The sequence below is a fragment of the Cyanistes caeruleus genome, chromosome 6, assembly GCF_971803275.1.
Source record: "Cyanistes caeruleus chromosome 6, bCyaCae1.hap1.1, whole genome shotgun sequence".
NCBI lineage: Eukaryota > Metazoa > Chordata > Aves > Passeriformes > Paridae > Cyanistes > Cyanistes caeruleus.
Window position 1 is genome coordinate 8829212 of NC_141706.1, and position 19720 is coordinate 8848931.

Genomic DNA, 19720 nt, shown 5'->3' on the forward strand with positions numbered 1-19720 from the left:
ACCCGCGCCGGGGCCGCTCTGGGCGGGCGCGCGGGGCGGGGCGGCGCGCGGGCGGCCATGGCGGACACCGAGAAGCTCAACCTCGACTCCATCATCAGCCGCCTCCTGGAGGGTGAGCCGCCCCCGCCGCCCCGCGAGCACCGGGATACCCTCCCTCCGCTCGGGGAATCTCTCGGGGCCGGCTCGGGCCGTGTACCAACGCCGCGGAAGGGTTCCCGGCCTGGGCCTGGCGGGGGCGGGTTAGGCCGCGGTGGTTTGTGGGGGGGGTCAGGGCTGGGAAATGTTTTGGGGAGGGTCTCCATGGGGTCTGGGGAGCTGGACGTGAGTCCGGAGGACGTGGAGGATATGGGAGGGGATCCCGAATGGGTCTGTACCCCGCGGGAGGGGGCTGGAGGAAATGGGGGGTTCCCAAAGGGTCTGTACCCCGCGGAGGGGGCACTGGAGGGTATTGGGGTGCCACGAAGGGTCTGGGGGCTCGAGTTGAGCCTGGGGGGCCTGAAGGATATGGGCAGGGAGGTCTGGGGCAGGTAAAGCAGGGGTTCCTGGGGCGCTGTTGGGGTCCCGGAGCACTTGGGGGTCCCTGATCCTGTTCTCTGCGTCTTGGGAGCAGTCCAAGGGTCGCGGCCGGGGAAGAACGTGCAGCTGACGGAGAACGAGATCCGGGGGCTGTGCCTGAAATCCCGGGAGATCTTCCTGAGCCAGCCCATCCTGCTGGAGCTGGAGGCACCCCTCAAGATCTGCGGTAAGGCCTGGATGGCTGCTGGGCAGCACTGGGGTAGCATGGGGAGCTGTGGGGTGCCACTCACAGCCTGTGTCCCAACCCCAGGTGACATCCACGGGCAGTACTACGACCTGCTGAGGCTCTTTGAGTACGGAGGCTTCCCCCCTGAGAGCAACTACCTGTTTTTGGGAGACTATGTGGACCGGGGCAAGCAGTCGCTGGAGACCATCTGCCTGCTGCTCGCCTACAAGATCAAGTACCCTGAGAACTTCTTCCTGCTGCGGGGCAACCACGAGTGTGCCAGCATCAACCGCATCTATGGCTTCTATGACGAGTGTGAGTGCCTGGGCTGTGCTCCCCAAAATCCCACTGCTACCCCTGGACCCCCTCTTTCCCAGTGTTGTCCCACACTGACCGTGCCTGTGACCTCCTTCCCTCCACGCTGTGTCTTCCTGCCCTTCCTCTGTATCCTCCTGCCCTTCCATGTCGTGCCCATCCCCATGCTGTCCCCAAGGACATCTCCAAGTCCCTTTTGTCCCCCACAGGCAAGCGAAGATACAACATCAAGCTCTGGAAGACTTTCACTGACTGCTTCAATTGTTTGCCCATTGCCGCCATCGTGGATGAGAAGATCTTCTGCTGCCATGGAGGTGGGAATGGCCCTTCCCAGGGATTTGTGAGGGCTGGAGGATGGGTGGGATCTCTGTGCTGAGCTCTGGGGGTGCCCCTTTCCCACAGGGCTGTCCCCAGACCTGCAGTCGATGGAGCAGATCCGGCGGATCATGCGGCCCACAGATGTCCCGGATCAGGGGCTGCTCTGTGACCTGCTCTGGTCTGACCCCGACAAGGATGTGCAGGGATGGGGGGAGAACGACCGTGGGGTCTCCTTCACCTTCGGGGCCGAGGTGGTGGCCAAATTCCTGCACAAGCACGACCTGGACCTCATCTGCCGGGCACACCAGGTACCATCAGGACCTCAAATACTGGGGACATCTGGGTTTGGGTCTCCGGTGGGTGTCAGGTGGTTCTACCCCGAGTACTTCCTTTTCAAGGGCAATGTGCAGTCCAGGAGTGTGTGGGTTGGAATTCTGGGGGGGTTTGCCCTGGGATTTGGGTATTTACTTCAGCATTTGGGCATTTGCTGTGATGTCGAAGTATTTGCCCCAGGGGGATGAATAGTCACCCTTGGATGTGGCTGTTCCTCCCAGCGGTTGGATAATCACTCTGGAGATGGATATTTGCCCTGGAGCAGTGGGTGTTTGTCCAAGTGGTGGCTTATGTGCTCCAGGGAAGGGAGTATTCACCCTGGTAGAGATATTCAGCCTGGGGGACTGGGAATTTGCCAGGGCAGGTGGATACTGGCCGTGGGGGGTGGATTTTTGCCAATCCCGTGCCCCCCCAGGTGGTGGAGGATGGCTACGAGTTCTTCGCCAAGCGCCAGCTCGTCACCCTCTTCTCGGCCCCCAACTACTGCGGCGAGTTTGACAACGCCGGCGCCATGATGAGCGTGGATGAGACATTAATGTGCTCTTTCCAGGTGAGCCCAGGGAGGGGAAACACCCTCAATTCCTGCTGGGAGGGCTGCAGGGAATTCTGCCCTCCAGGGGAGCGGAGAGATGGGGCAGGAGCTCACTGATTTCTTTTCCCCCTTCCCCCTCAGATTTTGAAGCCGGCCGACAAGAACAAGGGCAAATATGGGCAGTTCAGCGGGCTGAACCCCGCCGGGCGCCCCGTCACCCCTCCCCGAAACTCTGCCAAAGCCAAGAAATGAGCTGGGAGCCGCCCCCGTGCTGCCCACGCCCCCCAGCCCCCCGCCCCAGCATCAGGTCGCTTTTCTTTCGACTCGTTTTTTTATTTGTAGGATCCTGCCCCCCCCCCGCCATGCTCCACCAAAGCAAATCCAGGCCCAGGGCAGGGAGTGCTGGGGTGAGGGGGGAGCCTGGAGCCCAGCCCTGGGGTGGCAGCGGAGGGGGGGGCAGGAGGACTTTTTGAGGAATAAACTTGTAATGGGTCACTGGGGGGTGCCTGTCCTGGTGGTTGGATGGAGGCTGGGGTGGCAGTGACTCGGGGCTCAGCTTTCTCCATCGCTGTCCTCCGCCAGCACCTCCTGGGTGGTGGCCAGGCCGGGCCTTCCTGGTGTCATCACCGAGCCAAAAAACAGGGAGCGAAACTGCGGAGAGAAATGGGGGATCAGGAGGCAGCTCTGCCCACCCCATGCCCCCAGGCACACCCATCCCTCACCTTTTTGTGTGGGGGGGTCCCTGGCACAGCTCCTTCCTCCTCCTCCTCCTCCTCCTCCTCCTCCACCGGTTCACTCTCAGCTGGCCGGGGGGTACGCAGGGGGAAAGTGGGGCTGGGGGGCCCCTCTGAGCCCCCCTCACTGGTTTCCATGGCAGCCATGTAGGACTCCAGGTCGTCAGGGAAGTCATCTGATGGGGCAGGCAGGTGGGACACACTGATGGGGACAGAGCAGGATTGGGAATGTTCACTCTGCTCCCTGCTCATGGCAGCTGGAAGGCTCATCTGGGACTTACCCATTGGTTGAAGGGGACTGGGAGTTGCTTTGCAGGTCAGACAGGGTGGCCAGCACCAGGTGAACCTCCAGGACAGTGTCATCCAGGGTGAAGATCACCGGCCTGGGGACACAGAGGGGCTGAGGGGGTGCCAGGGACAGGGCTGGCACAGGGTGGGGATGTGGTGACCACTCCTACCTGCCGGGCTCATCAAAGTGGATGGTGAGAGGCAGGTTGGAGGCCTCAGCAAAGCTCAGCAGACCCTGGGGACAAAGGGGAAGGTGAGGTAGGCCAGGGGGTGACACAGGGCTGGGGGGCTTGGGTGGGGACTCACACGGAATTCCTTGAGGCAGAAGGTGATGTGGGAACCTGGGGCCACGGCCACCGACTGGAACTCGTCCTCAGCCAGCCACAGCTCCGTCACCATTGTCTTGCTGGGCTCTGGACGGGGGGAACGGGGTGGGTGGGGGGCTGGAGGGCACCACAAGGCAGGGAGGGGGGCCCCTTACCCTGCAGGACTCACCTGCCTCGTCCTCCACATAGTTCCGCAGGCTGATTTTGCCACCAGGCCCAGTCCCCAGTGTCACCTCAGCCAGCGTCGGGGGAAAGTGGACCACAGCCTCTGTCAGCACTCTGAGGGGTACAGGAGGGGGCTGAGCACCCCAAATTCTGCAGGGCTGGCCGGGGTCCCTCCTTCCATCTGCCCTCATCCCACTCTGCCCACCCCAGTGCCACCCCCGGTGTACCCCCTCACCGTGCCGGGGCACAGAGGCGGCTGGCGCAGCGCTGGGTGTCGAACACAGCCTGGAGCCGCTCGCACTCCTGGAAGGCCAGGTTGTGTGTCTTGGTGACACCTAGCAGGGGGACAGCGGCTCAGCAGGGCAGGATGTGGTGCCAGCATGTCCCTCGCTGTGCTGTGTCACCCCCCAGGCCGTGTCCCCGCTGGTACTCACCATACTTGCAGTGGAGCTGCAGCACCAGGCGGCTGGCACGGGGCTTGAGCAGGATGAGACATTTCCCCACCGACTTCTCCAGCGAGGGCAGCGAGCGGAAGATGCCCAGGAAGGACTGCGGGGATGGATACAGGGACTGTCACCTGCCTGGGGCCCCTAGAACGAGGAGCACTGAGGGAGCCCGGGCAGGCCACTGCACCTTCATGTGGACTTTGCATCGGAAGAGCTCCGTGTCGGGCCCGCTGCTGCCCGGCTCATACAGCTGGAAGAAGAGGGGTGCGAAGAGGAAGGAGGCGAAAGCAGAACGGGAGGAGTTGACAGCACGAAGGGAGAGCTGGGGACACAGCCACAGTATTGGCACTGCCTGCCGGAAGGGAGGGGGGCGCAGGTGCCCCCCCAGCTCCCGTCCAGCCCCCTCGATGCTGCATACCCCGCTCTCGGTGGGCTCCAGATAGAGCTCGTCGCCGATGCGGGACAAGGAGTGCACGGCTCGGCCGAGGACTGGGAAGGAGAGGATGTGGGGGTGAGGCAGGGCTCCCCGGGCATGCCGCACTCCCTGGGCCCCCAGGCCCCGCTCACCTTTGACGTTGCCGCCGGCGATGACACATTTCATGGCACCGGCACCGGGACCAGAACCAGGACCGGCACCGGGCGGGCACGTGGGGGCTTCGCGCCCGCAGGCCCCGCCCCTGCCAAGAGACCACGCCCCTCGGCGGAGCCTGCGGGTTAGGCCACGCCCCCCAGCTAGTTCTGCTCGGGCCTCGCCACCCCCTCCTGCCGCGGTTGTTTTCTCCCCGCCCCGCCGGTGCCGTCTCTCCCCACGGGCCCCGCAGGGGTGTCCCCCAGCCCCCCTGTCCCGTCCCTTCCGGGGGGTTCCGGCCTCTTCCCCGCCGCGCCCCGCCGGTGCCTTCCCGGCTTCCCGCGCCCGCCCTCCCAGGCCGCCTCCCCATTGGCCGGGAGCGCCGCTCCGTCCCGCCCCTGCCGCCAGCCGATTGGTCCGCGCTGAGCGGGCGCGTGACGGCGCGGCACCATGGCCTCACGTGACCGGCAGGAGGGGCGGGGCTCCGGCCCCGCGGCTCTCGGTGCTGTCCCGCCGGTAAGCCCCGCCTTCCCAAGCGCGGTATTGGGTGGCGGTCGGAGTGACGTGCGGCTCAGCCAATGGGGCCTCGACGTGCCCCTCAGCGCGGCTCCCGGAGCTCAGCCCCGCACCGGCTCCTTCCCGGGGCCTCCCGACCCGTCCGGAGGCTCACCCGGGGTCGTTCCGTGCTTGTGCCTCCCAGCACCCTGACCCTCTCTTCATTCCCGGCAGCATCCCGGGCGAGGTTGCCCTTCCTCCGCATTGCCTATACCTCCCGGTCCCTTTGCCGCTTCCAGCATTCCCGGGGCACGGTGCTCCCCAGGAAGGGCTGCAATTCCCTGGAACTGCTCCAGTGCTTCCCGAGATCTCAGTGTTTCAGGGATCTCTATCTCCCAGGGACACATGGGAATTGGGATGCTGCAAGTTAATGCTGGAGGTGCTGCTGGCTGTGCGTCCCTTAGAATCATGGAGTGGCTGGGGTTGGAAGGGACCAGCTCATCCAATTCCATCCCCTGCCATGGGCAGAGACACCGTTCACTAGACCAGGTTGCTCCAAGCCCCATCCCAACACTTCCAGGGATGGATTTTTGGGGTGTCCCAGAATTCTCCAGTGGGGGTACACTGTAAATTCTGGGCTGGCCAGGTGTATCCACGGATGGTCCATAGAATTCCTGAACGGTTGGGGTTGGAAGGGACTTTAATGCCCACCCTGTCCCACCCCCCTGCCATAGGCAGGGACATTTCCCACTGGCCCAGTTGCTCCAGTGTGGCCATGAGCACTTCCAGGGATGTGACACCGGCTCAACCAACAGCCTGTGCTCACAGCCAGCCTCCACAGGCTGTGGAGTGGCCTCGAGGGAGCCGGGGGGATGTGGCTGTGAGGAACTCGAGTCGTGCTCACAGCAGGGTCCTCCAGCCGGCTCCCGCCTGCCGCTGGAGCAGCCGCTCCCAAGTCCCTCCTCCCGGGCTCGGTGGCCGTGGAGCCCGAGCCGAGGGGCCCCGCTGTGGAGCAGAGCTGGCACCTGAGCAGAGGCAAATGGGAAGTGCGTTGCAGAGCCCTTTTCCCATGGCTGCTGTCCTCCAGGACACGGTGACAGCCTCTCCTCCTCCTTTCATAGTCTGGCGTGCTCGGTGCCTTTTATCCGGGATTTCGGCCCCGGCCTGCCCGCCGCATCCCCTGCAGGTACACAAACTCCTGTCCTTTGTGGGGGCTCCACGGCCCGAGCCACGGGGCTGCGCTGGGATCAGCAGCACGGCACCCCAGGGACCCTCAGGCCTGCCTTGGCCTGGGCTCAGGGGCCAGCGGATCTGGCTCCTCCACTCCTGGGGTGAGCACTGGCTACTTCCCTTCCTCCCAGGAGGAGGAGGAGGATGGGATTGTGTGCGAGCGTCCGTTCCAGCTCTGGCAGAGCAGCCGGGCTCCTCTGGAGCCGGCGTCCCCAGGAGGGGCTCTGGCCTCAGGGCTCGGCATTTATGGGGCTGCGGAGAGGACGCAGCTGGCTGCGGTCGTGACACACACACCTCAGCGGGGGCCAGGGCCTGGCCACCCCTCCCTCTTCCCACCGGCGCCGATCAGGGAACGGGCTGGATACGGACCGGGAGCAGGAGCCTGGCAGCCCTCGGGGGGCTCCGGCACCCCCAGGCTCAGCTGCGCCCCCGCCGCCTCTCCCAGGACTCCCCCGAGTCTGGCGAGCTCCACCCAGGGATGGCGGGGAAGGTGACAGGGGTGTTCCCTCGCACCCGTCGGGCTCGGGTTTGTCTCGCAGCGTCCTTCCCGCTCCTCCGGCTTCCTTCCCGGCACATGGCACGGCGCCCTCGCCCAGGCAGCGGCTCGGGGAGACAGACGGCCACAGCTGGGCTCCTGCTGCCAGCCCGGCAGGAGGGGACACGCCGAGCCGGATGGCTGCTCCGTGCCCCTGCCTGCGCCCCAGGGGTGTCCCCAAGGAGCCGGGCGCTGCCGGAGCGTCTGGCGGGCGGTTTGGGGCTAAAGCCGGGATTTCTGGGTCCGGTCGGCCCCCGTCTCTCCCTCCTCCGGCTGTCGGCCGCAAAGGTCAGCAGTGGGAGGCCGGGCTGGTCCTGGCGCCGGCCGGAGGACCCGCGGGGTGGGATGGAGGTGAGCTCAGCTGCCCGGTGACGTGGCCCCGAGGGCAGGGCGGGCACGGCCTCACCCACGCGGAGCCGCTGCGGGCACCGGGCGAGGAGGAGAAGGAACAGGATGTGGGGATGAGGCTTCCCAGTGGTTTGACCTGGCTGTGCTCTGTGCCCGCTTTGTCCTGGAGCGTGGGCTCCGTCCTGGCACCGCTAGCTGGCTCAGGGAGAGGGGCTTGGGAAGCCGGGAGCCGCGTCTGCCGGGCTACGTTTCCCTCCTCCTCCTCCTCTCCTGTCTCAGGTGTTGGCCCAGCGGGAGCCGTGGCAGCTGGAAAGCTCCCCAAACCCAACCGCAGCGCTGGGTTTTGGGGAGGGGAGAAGGCAGCGAGGAGCAGCCCCGCCGCCTCGGCAGGCTGGAGACCCCCGGGGACGGGCCGGCGGCTTTTCCCAACTGCTCCAGCGCTGCTGGCGGGATCTGCTGGCTCGGGGGGGGGGAAACCAGATACCCTGCCCTGCGGCTGGGGGGGCCAGGGGGTTGGCCCCACGCCGAGCGGACCCCCCCCAGACACGCTGCCGGAGAGCTGGGCCAGGGCTCAGTCCATCCGTGGATCGTTTGGGCAGCTCCGTCCGACACCTCCGCAGCCCCTCCGGATCCACAGGGCTGTGGAGTATTCCGAGTAATCCCCATTTACCCGGGGGAGGGGATCCAGAGCCCCCCTCGTCACCCCTGACATGTCTGTTGGGCGCTTCCTCATGGATTCAACACCAAATCCGCACTTCCCAAGCAATAAATCAGCCAGCAGCACGTCCGTGTGTGGTTCATCCCTACGGGGGGTCCCCAAACTGGTGCTAATGAGTTCAGCACCCAGTGTCCCGGTGGATTTGAGGAAAGAGGGTCCTGCTGTGCTCCGAGCAGGCACCCCGTGTCCCGGAGAAAACCGGGAGGATGCGGTCGCAGCCGGGAGGGCTCAGACCTGGCCAGGGCCGGGGTCTGGAGTGGAAGCGAATCCGCCTGTTACCTCCCGGCCCTTCCCGGCGCTCCAAGCGCCTTTGTTTTAAACAAAGCTTTTTTTGGGGGGAGCCAGGACGTTCCTCTCCCCGCCGAGAGAGCCCCGGCGGCAGCACCCACTCATGGATGAGGGGCACGAGGGGAATGGACAAGGGGCTCCGGCTGTCGGTTCGCCCCCCTCCCCTCCGGCGGCGGCTCCGCTTGGCCCTGGGGATCTCCCCACGCCCCACAATCCACCCCACTTACCCCGGGTGGGCTGCGGGGAACGCCGCGGTCATTGCCAAGGGCCCCGCGGGCGCCGGGACGGAGATTGTCCTAACGGGGGAAGATAATCGGGAAGAAAGCGGCTCTGGCACCCGGAGGAAAGGGGCTGGGAGGGGGGGGAGGAGGGGTGTCCCTCTCCCGTCCCCGTGTGGACCGGGGGCGCCGGGAGAAGCGAAGCCCTCTCTCGGGACGGAGGGTCCCCCGGGGCTTAGCCGCCGCCGCCGCTGCGAGGGGCTCCGGTTGTTCTGCTGGGACCCCGCCGCACTCCCCCCGCTCTGCCGCTCACCTGCCGCCGTCCCGGCGGGGCAGCGGGTCCCGCCGCGGGTCCCCAAGTCGGGGGAGGGGGGGATCCGCGGGCCCCGGACCCCCTCTCTCGGCCGGAGGGGAGGGGGCTGGACGTGCCAGCGAAGAGCCGAGGACCCCCCCTCCCCGCCCCGCCGCCACCCTTCCCGCACCGGCCGGCCCCATCCCTCCGCCACTCCTCCCCGCTGCCCCGGGGGGGGGAAGGAAAGGGGGGCAGGCTGGCACCCCACGCCCCCCACGCCCCCCCCCGGCCCCGGCCCCGCCAGAGGAGCCGCTCCGCCGCACCTCGTCCCGTCCCCCCCGTCCTCCCCTCCCCGGACCCCCCCTCCGTCCCGTCCCCCCCGTGCCCCCCCCGGGACCGGGCTCTCGGCTCTGTGCGCGGGGAGGAGGAGAGGCGAGAGGGCTCGGAGCGGCAAATGGGAGCCGCAGTCCCGGGCCGGTGTGCGGGACCGCTGCCTGCCCGCCCGGGGACCCCAGAGCACGCACCCAGCGCCCCGGCCCCGCGCCCGTCCCGCATGGAGCTGAGAGCAGGTAGGAGATCCCCCCGCCGAGCGGCACCGGCCCCGCACCGGCCCCGCACCGGCCCCGCCGCTGCCACTTTAACAAAAGCCGGGCGGGAGCCAGAACCGCACGGGGGAAACGCAGCGAGGGAGAAAGCGGGGGTCCCCCCTTGCTACCCGGCCAGCGGCACCCCGGGGGACCCCCCTCTTCCCTTCCCTCCCCTCCGCCTTCCGCAGCTCCGGGGCTCAGCTCCAGCCTCCCCACCTCTGCCCGGTGCCGGGACCCGGCGATGGGGATGGGGATGGGAAAAGGGGGGATAAAGCTGGGGCGGGGGGGAGAGGGAGGGAATGAATGGAGCCCGCTCTTGTGTACAATTGCATCAAATACATTCTTGAAAGCAACCTGGTTCTGCTTAACACTTGAATTGGGAAAAAAAAAGAGGAAAGAAGGAGGCAGCAGCTTGGAGAGGGTGGATGCGAGCTCCAGTTTTTTTTTTCTTTTTGTGTTTTTTTTTTTTTTTTTTTTTATTCCTGCATTCCTGGACCCCAATCAAAAGAGCAAATCAAGGGAGGTGGAAGGGGGGAACGGCGGCGAGCGAGGCAGCCGGAGCGCGGTGCGAACCCTCCACACCCCAAAAACCCACCCAACTCGCCCCGGTTTTTTTTTGGTTTTTTTTTCACCTAACACCCGAGCGAGCCCAAACCAAAACAAATAGAGACCGAGGGAAAAAAAAAAAAAAAAAAAAAAAAAAGAAAGCCAGAAACCAACCCAAAAAAAAAAAACAAAAACCACCACCCAACCCTGAGCGCGAGCGAAGCAGCGAGCCAGGGCTGAGGCAAGCGGGCGGGCTCGGGGCGCCGAGCAAGAGCCGAGCCCCCCAAAATCCCCCTGCACCCCGACTATGCTAAATGTAACCGGGGAGCTCTCAGGTAAGCCCGCGGCGCTGGGTGCGGGGCGGGGGGCTGCCCCAACTCCCCTGCCTGCATCTGCCGCGAGTTTTTTTCCCCCTTCCAAACCGACTGCTGATTTTAATTTGATGTGATTGAAACGTCTGTCTGGCTTTGGGATTGATTTAAGACTTTCCTCTTTCTAGGTTGGGTTGTTGTTCTTTTTTTTTTTTTTTTTTTTTTTTCCTTTCTCTCGTTCCCTCTTTTCCATGCATGTTTGTGATTACCAGGGAGGGAACCGCCGCTGAGCACGGAGAATTAAACCCCGGGACTGACAGAGGGGAGGAAAAGGAAAGTCGGTGGGATTTATGTGGGGCAGGAAGAGTTTTCCTGCCCGGGGCTGGATTTCGGGGCTTGACACCGAACGTCACCGCTGGATTGCCGAGATTCCTCCGGGACACAGCAGCGGGATTTGGGGGCGTTGGGGAGGGTACGGCTTTGTTCCCCCAGCCCCAGGGGCCACCGGCACCGCCGGGGGGCCGGCCGGCCTGGCCGCACACCGGGACGGGGGGCTTCTCGCCCGGAAAATACTGGAAAACACCCTTAAAAGGTCAAAGTGTGGGCGCCGCCAGGCTCCCCGGGGTCCCGGGCGGCGGGACCGGGGCCGGGGCAGCACGAGGCCGGCGCCGGGTTGGGCTCCAGCTCCCGCGGTGCCGCCGTGACGCAGGACGGGCAAAGCGGGGCGAGCGCCGGGGAACCGGAAAAGCGAGGCTGGGATCCCCAGCGGCTCCATCGCCCTCCCTCGCCCCTTCCTCTCCCCCTTCCCGCTGCCGCCGGGCCCGGCGGACGTGGCCGAACCGGTGGCACAGCCGGTGCCGAGGCCTGCGGGGACGGGCGGGGATGGGGACGCCGAGAAGGAACCGAAGGGCTGGAGCTCGTCCGCCACGACCCCGCTCCCCGTTTTGGGACATCCCCTCCCGTGGGCTGTCCAGGCGGTGTCCCTGGCAGGGCTCGGGGACTCTGGGCATCCCCGGTGTCCCCGTGCCTATTTAGCAGGCGGTGCGAGGGCACGGTGGCGGCCGCACATCTGGGCTGCATTAGGCGCTGGCTCCGCAGGGAAATGCGGAGGGCTCTGCTTACAGGGCCGCGCTGGGGGGAGATTTATACCCTGCTAAGTGGCACCGAGCCCCATAAATCATCGCCCCGCACCCCCCGCCCCCCCCCCCCCCCCCAACCCGGGGCTGCAAGGCCAGTGTCCCCGTGCCACCGTCTCGGCGTCCCGGCAGGCTAAAGGGGATGCACTCCTGGATGGGATATCTGGGATATCTGGGATATCTGGGAAGCAGCTGGCCCAGCAGTGTTGTGGCTGCGTGTGGCACGTGGCCTGTGGGTGATGGAGGCGTCCCAGGTGCTGTGGGGACATCAGGGCACGGCTGTACCCACCAGAACGGCTGGTTCCACACTGACCCAGCCAGGCAGTGTCCCTGTGGCAGGCGATGCCAGCAGTAGTAGTGGGTCTGGAGGTGCCAGGGCGTGTCACCCAAGGCTCTGAGATGCCACGTGGGCTGGCAGTGGGGGTCCCTTGCCCCGCTGGAGAGCAGCCAGCCCAGCTCTGTGCTGGTGAGCCCCCAGAACGGTGCTGGGGGGCTGTTGGGCTGCGTGCCTCCATGACCTGCGCCGGGAGTGGCGGGAAGGGATCGAGGTGCCTCGCATGGCTCCCGGGTGCTGGGTGTGCGTGCGGGACAGCGGGGTCTGGTTGGGATTAGGGGCCTGCACCCCCCTTGCCGGCGGGGGTGTTTCCATCGTGCCGCTAGCTGGAGCTGGAGCCGGATGGGAAATCCAGGCCCAGCTAATTACGGCCTCGCTGGAGTCTCCCGTGTGCGGCCGCATTTATAAACACACGGAGGAGACAGGATGTAAACACTCAGCGCCGCGAGTGCAGGCACAGCCGGGACTGGGGAGGACGGGGGGCCACGCGCCCCCCGCGCCACCACCCGCTCCTGGCATGGCGGCTTCACCATGGGATGGATGGGATGAGATCGGATGGGATGGGATGGAGTGCAGTAGAATGGGATGGATGGGATGGGGACCTCACTGTGGTAGCTGTGAGTGCTGTTGGGGAGCAAGGGCACACACGTTCTTCCTGTTGGAACTCAGGGAATGCTGTGTCCATGATATCTGGGTGTGGAACATGAGCATCCTTGTGTCCCCAACATGCTGGCTCCACAGGGACGCTGTTGTGCTGTGGTGTCACTTCTCCAGACACAGTAGGGTTAAATGCCAGCAGTGTGGGGTCACAGAGGCGTCTGTCCATGAGCCCTTAAGTGTCACCCACTCCAAGCCCCCGGGAGCTGGCAGCCACATTGGGCTGGGAAACGCTCCGTGGAGGGTTAAGTGTTGCCAGTTGGTGGCCAGGACAGTGGCTGGGGTAGTGGGGACAGGGCTGCTTTGTCCTTAGTGCCACAGTCATGCCTGGCCACCAGGAGACCTCGCGTGCTGGCCCCCAGAATGGGGCTGTGGGGTGGGACGGGGCTCTGTTCGCTGCTGGACGCCGGCCCATCAGATACGGCAGCTCCCTCCGCGGCGTCGGGGGCCGGCTCGGCTCCGTCCGTTGCCAGGGGCTCCGGGGCCAGGGGGGTCTCCCCTTCCCGGCTGCCGCCCCCGCCAGGGTTTCGGGAAAGCGGCTCTGGGCGGGCTGTGGTCGCTCAGCCCTCGGCAGCGCTGCCCACAGCATGCCCAGGGAACAGCTCACGGTCTCCGTGGCCGAATTCCCACTTTGGCCGCTGTCCGGGAGGTCTGGCCAGCACCGCCGCCTGTGCCGCTGGGTGGGTGGCAGGCCAGGGGTCCCGGGTGTCACCCCGAAGGTGGGTGAGCCACAAACCCGCTGCCACGTGTGCGAGGGCTGTCCGTGGCGTCACCGGTGTGTCGGTGTGGGTGTCCCCAGGGTGCTGCTGGCAGAGCAGGGGGTGTCTGCTCCCATGGCCCCCTGTCACCCCGGCTCCTCGGGTGTCCCCATGGCCCAGCCAGTGACCCGGGGCAGGCACGCCATGAGCTGCTTACGTGGGCTGGGAGCATCCTGGCCGTGCTCCAGGGCCGGTTTTGAAACCCTCGGGCTCTTCCTCTCCGACGTCACCGGGATCCAGCTGTGCCGGCTGGAGCCTCCCTCCTCCACTGTCTGTGCCGGTGGGTGCCCGGCGCCAGCCTGGGACAGCGGGGGCACCCGCTATGGCTGGGCCATTGTCACCGCTGTGCCATGGTCACTGTCACTGCTGCGCCACTGTCATCGTCACTGCTGTGCCACTGTCATCATCACCACCATCATCATGACCACCACTGCGCTGTGGTCACTGTCACTGCTGTGTCATGGTCACCCTCATTACTATGCAGTGTCACTGTCACTGCTGTATCATGGCCACTGTCTCTGCTGTGCCAGGGTCACTATCGTCACTGTGTCATCATCACTACTGCCCAGTGCCATCCATTCTGTGCATCTCACCATTCCCATCCCTCAGACACCCACCTCCATCCCCTTCCTCCATCATCCTCATGTCCGGGCCACCTGCCCAGGAGCCACCGTGGCTTCATCCCAATCTCACATCCCTGCCATTCCCCCCTCATCCCGCTCCCCGGCTGTGTTTGGTTTGGCACTGGCCAGGCCGGGGCGGGTGTAAATCCCGCCTGGAAACCGGAGCCGGCGGCGGGCGAGGGTCCGGCCAAAGCAAACACCGGGAAGGGGGGGTATGTGTGGTGTGAGTCACCGCGGCCCCCCCGCCGGCCCCCCCCGGCCCACGCTCGCACGCACGCGGGGCCGGCCGCACGCTCCACGCGCCGGAACGCACCGGAACGCGGGCAAGCGGCGGCACGTGCCCACCGCAGGGCACCGGGCGAGCCGGGGCCAGCCGGGGCTGCCACGCACGGGCATGGAAGGCACGGGGGCATGTGGTCTCACACAGGGTGTCACAGCGTGATGTGGTGTATGCACGGCGTGTCACACGTGGGTGGCACGAAACGGAGTGTCCCCCCCATGTGCACAGCACGTTGCACACTTGCCTGGCATGTCCCGTGACTGCCACATGCGTCACACGCCCGTGTGGGAGGTGGCACACCTGGATGGCATCTCGTGTGTGATGCATCACACACGTGCACGGTGTCACACGTGCACGGTGTCACACGTGCACGGTGTCACACGCCTGGAAAGCGTGGTGCTCCCCATGCCTGGGTGATGCACACAGAAGGTGTAACCCAGGTGTGCTCTGGATGTATCCCAGAGGTGTCACAAGTGTCCTGCACACCTCCGGGGTGTATCCCAGGTGTGACAGCGTCCTGCACACCCACAGGGCACTTGCATCCGCCACAGTGAGGCTTGCAGTTTGCAGGACACCCACGGCGGTGAGGCCGTTGTGGCTGGAGCCGGGGTGTCCCCGAGGACCGTCGTGCGTCACCGGCAGCCGGAGACGGGGAGCAGTGACGCGCGGGGGCACGGGGGGCTGCCCGCAGCAGGAGCCCCGCGGTGCCGAGCCGTGCCAGCGGCCGGTGTTTCCCGGGAGGCGCTGCCGGGAAGGCCGGCTGCGGCGAGCCGGGGGTGCCAGCTGGCCAGAGTGTCCTGGCCGCGGGCCGTGACCTTTGCACGGCCGCCGGGGCCGCGCTCCCGGGCCGCCCTGACGTCAGGCCGATGACGGGGACCCCGCCGGCGCTTTCCGGTGGCTCCGCAAAGGTCACCCCGCGCCCCGGCCGCTCCCCGGAGCTGCCTCCAACCCCCCCTGCATTCCCGGTGGCCCCTCGGCGGGGGTCCCCGCTGAGTGCCCGGCCCGCTCCGGCGTTGGCGGTGCCCAAATATATCCCAGGCGTGTGTCCCGGCGGGAATGCCGCGGCCGCGCTGCTCCAGACCATATAAAGGATTGTTGGTTCAGCCGCGGGCGGGAGCGCTCCGAGGGGAGCCGGGGGGTCACCGCGCTGAGGTTGGGGGTCCCTGCTGCTCCGGGGGGGGGGGGGTATGCTGAGGTGAGTGGGACCCCACCCTCCCCACCTCCGTGCCTCAGTTTCTCTACTTTCAGACGTGTGACTCAGGGATACTCTGAAGGCTCAGCGTCAAACACATGGATATGGAGTGTCCTTGTCACCCCCCCTGAGGTGCTGTGTGTCCCCCACAGGTGACTCTTGGGGGATCTTCACCTTCCTGTGCGCCGCACTTTGCAACCTGCCGGCGCTGCCGGCGCTGAACTGCTCCGAGGAGCTGGGCGCCGGCCAGTCCATCCAGCAGACCTACGACCTGACCCGCTACCTGGAGCACCAGCTCCGCACCCTCGCCGGCACCTACGTGAGTCCCAGACGCACTCCCCGGGATATCCGCCCCGTGCCCAGCTGCTCCCACGCCGGAGGTCACGGAAATGCCTCATCGCCCCCCGGGCGCAGGGCGGCTCCCGGGCACCCTCCCCTCGGCCCATGATTCCGTCATGGGCGCGGGCATCCGCCTCTCCCTCCCCGCCGGCGTCGCCGACTCACCCGGAGGTTCCCCGTCCCTGCCCTGACGTGCCCTCGGTGGTGCCGGCGCGTTGGGTGCCAAGCGGTGACGGTGGCACGGACTGGGCTGTGCTGGGAATGTCCGGCTTGGGCAGAGTGGGAAGGGGGATGTGATAAGAGAAGGGAGAGCTGGGATGAGTAGGGGCATGGGGGATGTGGAGACTGGGGACAGGGTAGACATGGAGACCTGACCCCTGGCACCCCAATTCCCTTCCAGCTGAACTACCTGGGCCCCCCCTTCAATGAGCCCGACTTCAACCCCCCGCGGCTGGCACGGGCCGAGCGGGTGCCCAGCGCCACGGTGGACCTGGACCTGTGGCGGGGCCTGACGGACAACGCCCGCCTGGCCGCCAACTACCGGGCCTACAGCCGCCTGCTCTGCTACCTGCGCGTGCTGGACGGGCAGGTGGGCACGGCCGAGCTGCGCCACCGCCTCGCCCACTTCTGCGCCAGTCTCCAGGGCCTGGTGCTGAGCATCGGAGGCGTCATGTCCTCGCTGGGGTACCCGCTGCCTGCTGGCCCCGCTGGGCCCCCCGCGCCCCCGGGCACGCCCGCGGCCCCCAATGACTTCCTGAAGAAGATGGATGATTTCTGGCTGCTGAAGGAGCTGCAGACCTGGCTCTGGCGCTCAGCCAAGGACTTCAACCGCCTCAAGAAGAAGGTGCCGCCTGCCGTGGTCACTCTGCGGCTGGAAGCGAGGGGGTTCTGAGCACCTGCTGGGCTCCTGAGTCCACAGCGCCACCACGGCCATGCAGGTCCCCTCTTCCACCACCAGTGTGCCTTGAGAAATGGGGCTCATGACCTCCAAACCACCCCACAACCTCATCATCACCTGGCAGTGCCTTGAAAGATGGGGCTTCTGATGTCAAATGTCACCACAGCCACCCTGCAGCCCCTCCATCATCTTCATCATACTGTGCCTTAAGGGACAGGGCTCCTGACCCCAAGTGCCACCACAGCCACCCTATGTCCCCTGTCCACCACCAGTGCTGTTCAAGAAATAGGGCTCCTGACTCCCAGGTGCCACCACAGCCACATCACAATCCCACTTTCATCACCGTGCCTTAAGTGAGGGGCTCCTGACCCCAAGTGCCACCCACCGCAGCCACCTTACATCCCCTCTGTCACCACACTCTGCTGTAAGGGATGCGTCTCCTGACCCCAAGTGCCACCAAAGCCACTCCATGTCCCCTCTTTGCCACCAGTGTCCTTTCAAAACTGTGCCTCCTGACCCCAGAGTGCTGCCAAAGCCACCCCACATCCTCATCATCACCCGGCTGTGCTTTAAGAGGTGGAGTTCCCTACCCCAAAGTGCCACCACAGTCAGCCCACAGGCCCTCTGTCACTACATTGTGTCTTAAGGGACAGGTGTCCTGACTCCCAAGTGCCCTCCCATGGTGTTCCCAGCCCCCAGGGTGCCTGTCCCCATCCCTAAAATCTTCAGCGGGTGCAAACCCCGCCCATCCCAAAAAGGACCAAGGCCCTCTGAGCATAGGAATAAACCCCTCCCCAGCCAGCAGCAAGCCCCGCCCCAGAGCATTAGGCTCCACCCTAATGGCAATAAGCCCCGCCCACTCGCTGTGTAGCAAGCCCCGCCTCCTCCCCGCAACAGCCCCACCCCCTTTGCCCAAGCCCCGCCTCCCCATGGCTGCCCATTGATGCAGCGGTGGGGCGAGGCCATGGGGCGAGGCCGGGGCGTGGCCGCTGTCCCGGTGCGTCTATGAGTGTTTATTTATTGGAGATGTTTGTTTATTTATTGGGGTATTTATTGCAGAAGATCTATTCTTGTATGAACGAATAAAAGCCTTTCTCCAGCCCCCTGCCCCACCCGTGTCACACCCCGCTGGGGGCCGGAGAGAACGGCTCCGTGTGGAATTCGGGATGTTCCTGTCAGTGCCATCAGCCAGGAGCAGAGCGAACATTCCACATTCTGAGCTCAGTGTGGGATTTGGGGTGTTCCTCTCTCTCACAGGGAGGGCATCCGGGCCCCCCTGGGCCCAGATAACCCCACCCTGAGGACAGGCACCCCCAGCTTGGCACCTCCTCCCTGGGCACTATTTCGGGGTGCCTAGGATCATGTAGAAGGTTCCGGGCTGGGGCACGAAGCCGACGGCTTGCAGGCAGCGCAGCGAGGACGTGTTGTGGGGCAGCACGGCTCCGTAGATGGGGAATCCTCGGGCGTACAGCTCCCGGCCCAGCACGGCCAGCGCAAACCCGGTGAGGCCTTGCCCTCGCCAGGCGGGCACGGTGTAGCCGTGGCGCATGCAGCCCTGCCCGTCCAGCAGGCTCCAGGACACCGGGCGGCCGCGCGGGTCCAGCAGGCAGGCGGAGGGCAGCGTCCGCACCAGCCCCAGCAGGAACGCCCGGCTGCGGGCATTGCCCCCCAGGGCCCACGTGGCGTTGAGCAGCGGGACGTGGGATGGGGACACGGGTGCCAGGCGCAGGCCCGGGGGCATCCTGCAACAGAGCATGGCAGAGAGGGGAATGCTGAACCTTGTTCCCAGCCGGGATAGCAGATGGGATGGGATTGGGAGCCTCTGAGCCACCCAGGAGTGGGACTGGGGACCCCTGTGCCACCCAGGGGTGTGCTCAGTGAGCCAAATCACATCACTCTGTGCCTCTCAGGGATGTGCCTGGGGACTCCTGTGCCACCCAGGGATGTGACTATGACCCCCCTATGCTGCCCAGAAATGTAACAGGTCTCCATGTGTCACCCAGGGATGTGACTGGCCCCTCACAGTGCCCATGTCCCCCCGGTACCCCATGTTCCCCCAGTGCCCCTCACTCACTGCCTGCGGGGCTGGGGGGGCTTCGGGCTCATCATTGCCCTGTACCGGATCGTCTCCACCTTCAGCCCCCTGGCACTGGCCACCTCCTGCACGGCCTCGTCCAGCTCATCCTGCATCCCTGGGACACCCTGTCAGCTAGACAGGGGACCCAGATGGAGGGTAGGGGAGCCCTGTGCCCAGTGCCATCCTTACCGAGAATCTGGAAGGCTCTTTCCCGGGTCACTGCCTCAGTGCCCTCCAGCAGTGCCTGCAGGGCTCCCTTGTCCCGGTAGAACACAGACAGCTGGTTGGTGTAGTAGTCCTTGGGGTCCCTGTGTTCCTGGGAGGGACATGGAACTGAGGGTGGCACCCCAATTCACAGGTCCCCAGGGTGTGGGGTGCTGCTGCCAGGGCAGGGGCACCTGGGGCAGCACCTCTGGGCGCAGGCGGGTCAGGACAATGCCGAAATGGGGCCAGGAGTCCACCAGCACCTCGTGGGAGGCTGGGTTCCCCCTGGCCACCGTCATCACAGTCCCCAGGACCTGCAAGACAAGGTCGTTGTCACTGGCAGGGCAGGGCAGAGGGAGCAATAGCGTCCCTGGGGTCTTTGTCTGCAGCAGGTCAGGGGAGAGGGGACAGAGGGGTCCTTGTCACCACCAGGGCACATGAAGAGGCAGAGGGGTCCCAGGGTCCTCATCACTGGCAGGGGAGAGGGGACAGGGGACAGGGACAGAGGGGTTCCTGGGCATCAGCAACACTGACAGGGCAAGGGTGAGGGGGTAAAGGAGTCCCCAGGGTCTTCGCTACCGGCAGAGAGGGAGGGAGGGATGGAGGGAGGGAGGAACAGAGGGGTCTCCAGGGACTCTGTCACCAGCAGGACAGGGCAGAGGGGACAGAGGGATCCTCGGGGTCCTTGTCACCGGCAGGGTGGTGGGCAGGCTCTTCCGCAGGGTCTCCTCCAGGAGCTGCAGCTGGGCTGGGCACCTCAGGATCAGCATGGCTTCGTGACCGTGGGGCAGGCGGTGAATCTGAGGATCTGTGGGGAGCTGGTGGCACTGGGGCAATATCCCAGAGTGTCCCAGTTGAGCACCCGTCCCCAGCCGTCCTCAGGGCTG

At 65.8% G+C, this 19720-nt stretch overlaps 4 protein-coding genes across 5 annotated transcripts; 2 read left to right on the top strand and 2 right to left on the bottom strand.

Annotated features, from left to right (window-relative positions):
• PPP1CA (protein phosphatase 1 catalytic subunit alpha) lies at positions 1 to 2735 on the top strand. The gene is made up of 7 exons (XM_086892576.1): positions 1 to 112; positions 611 to 742; positions 827 to 1057; positions 1267 to 1371; positions 1460 to 1683; positions 2124 to 2258; positions 2382 to 2735. Exons 1-7 carry the CDS (start codon positions 58 to 60, stop codon positions 2490 to 2492), a joined length of 993 nt encoding a protein of 330 aa, XP_086748702.1. The 5' UTR covers positions 1 to 57; the 3' UTR covers positions 2493 to 2735.
• RAD9A (RAD9 checkpoint clamp component A) lies at positions 2553 to 4990 on the bottom strand. Its single transcript, XM_086892577.1, has 11 exons — positions 4767 to 4990; positions 4618 to 4688; positions 4387 to 4521; positions 4188 to 4302; positions 3989 to 4088; positions 3758 to 3867; positions 3569 to 3675; positions 3433 to 3497; positions 3256 to 3357; positions 2963 to 3176; positions 2553 to 2891 (listed from the first exon to the last, which is right to left on the bottom strand). The coding sequence occupies exons 1-11, from the start codon at positions 4798 to 4800 to the stop codon at positions 2793 to 2795; spliced, it is 1152 nt and encodes a 383-aa protein (XP_086748703.1). The 5' UTR covers positions 4801 to 4990; the 3' UTR covers positions 2553 to 2792.
• Positions 4991 to 9309: 4319 nt separating this feature from the next.
• On the top strand, positions 9310 to 17653 carry CLCF1 (cardiotrophin like cytokine factor 1). 2 transcript variants are annotated; one of them, XM_086894862.1, is made up of 3 exons: positions 9310 to 9460; positions 15468 to 15634; positions 16055 to 17653. In XM_086894862.1, the coding sequence occupies exons 1-3, from the start codon at positions 9346 to 9348 to the stop codon at positions 16544 to 16546; spliced, it is 774 nt and encodes a 257-aa protein (XP_086750988.1). In that variant the 5' UTR covers positions 9310 to 9345; the 3' UTR covers positions 16547 to 17653. The 2 variants fall into 2 exon arrangements, with proteins under 2 accessions (XP_086750988.1, XP_086750989.1); XM_086894863.1 differs by lacking the exon at positions 9310 to 9460 and adding an exon at positions 10224 to 10359.
• LOC111930403 (glycine N-acyltransferase-like protein 3) lies at positions 17565 to 19697 on the bottom strand. Its single transcript, XM_023928427.2, has 5 exons — positions 19526 to 19697; positions 19040 to 19147; positions 18819 to 18945; positions 18627 to 18744; positions 17565 to 18294 (listed from the first exon to the last, which is right to left on the bottom strand). The coding sequence occupies exons 1-5, from the start codon at positions 19601 to 19603 to the stop codon at positions 17892 to 17894; spliced, it is 834 nt and encodes a 277-aa protein (XP_023784195.2). The 5' UTR covers positions 19604 to 19697; the 3' UTR covers positions 17565 to 17891.
• Between the last annotated feature and the right edge of the window lie 23 nt (positions 19698 to 19720).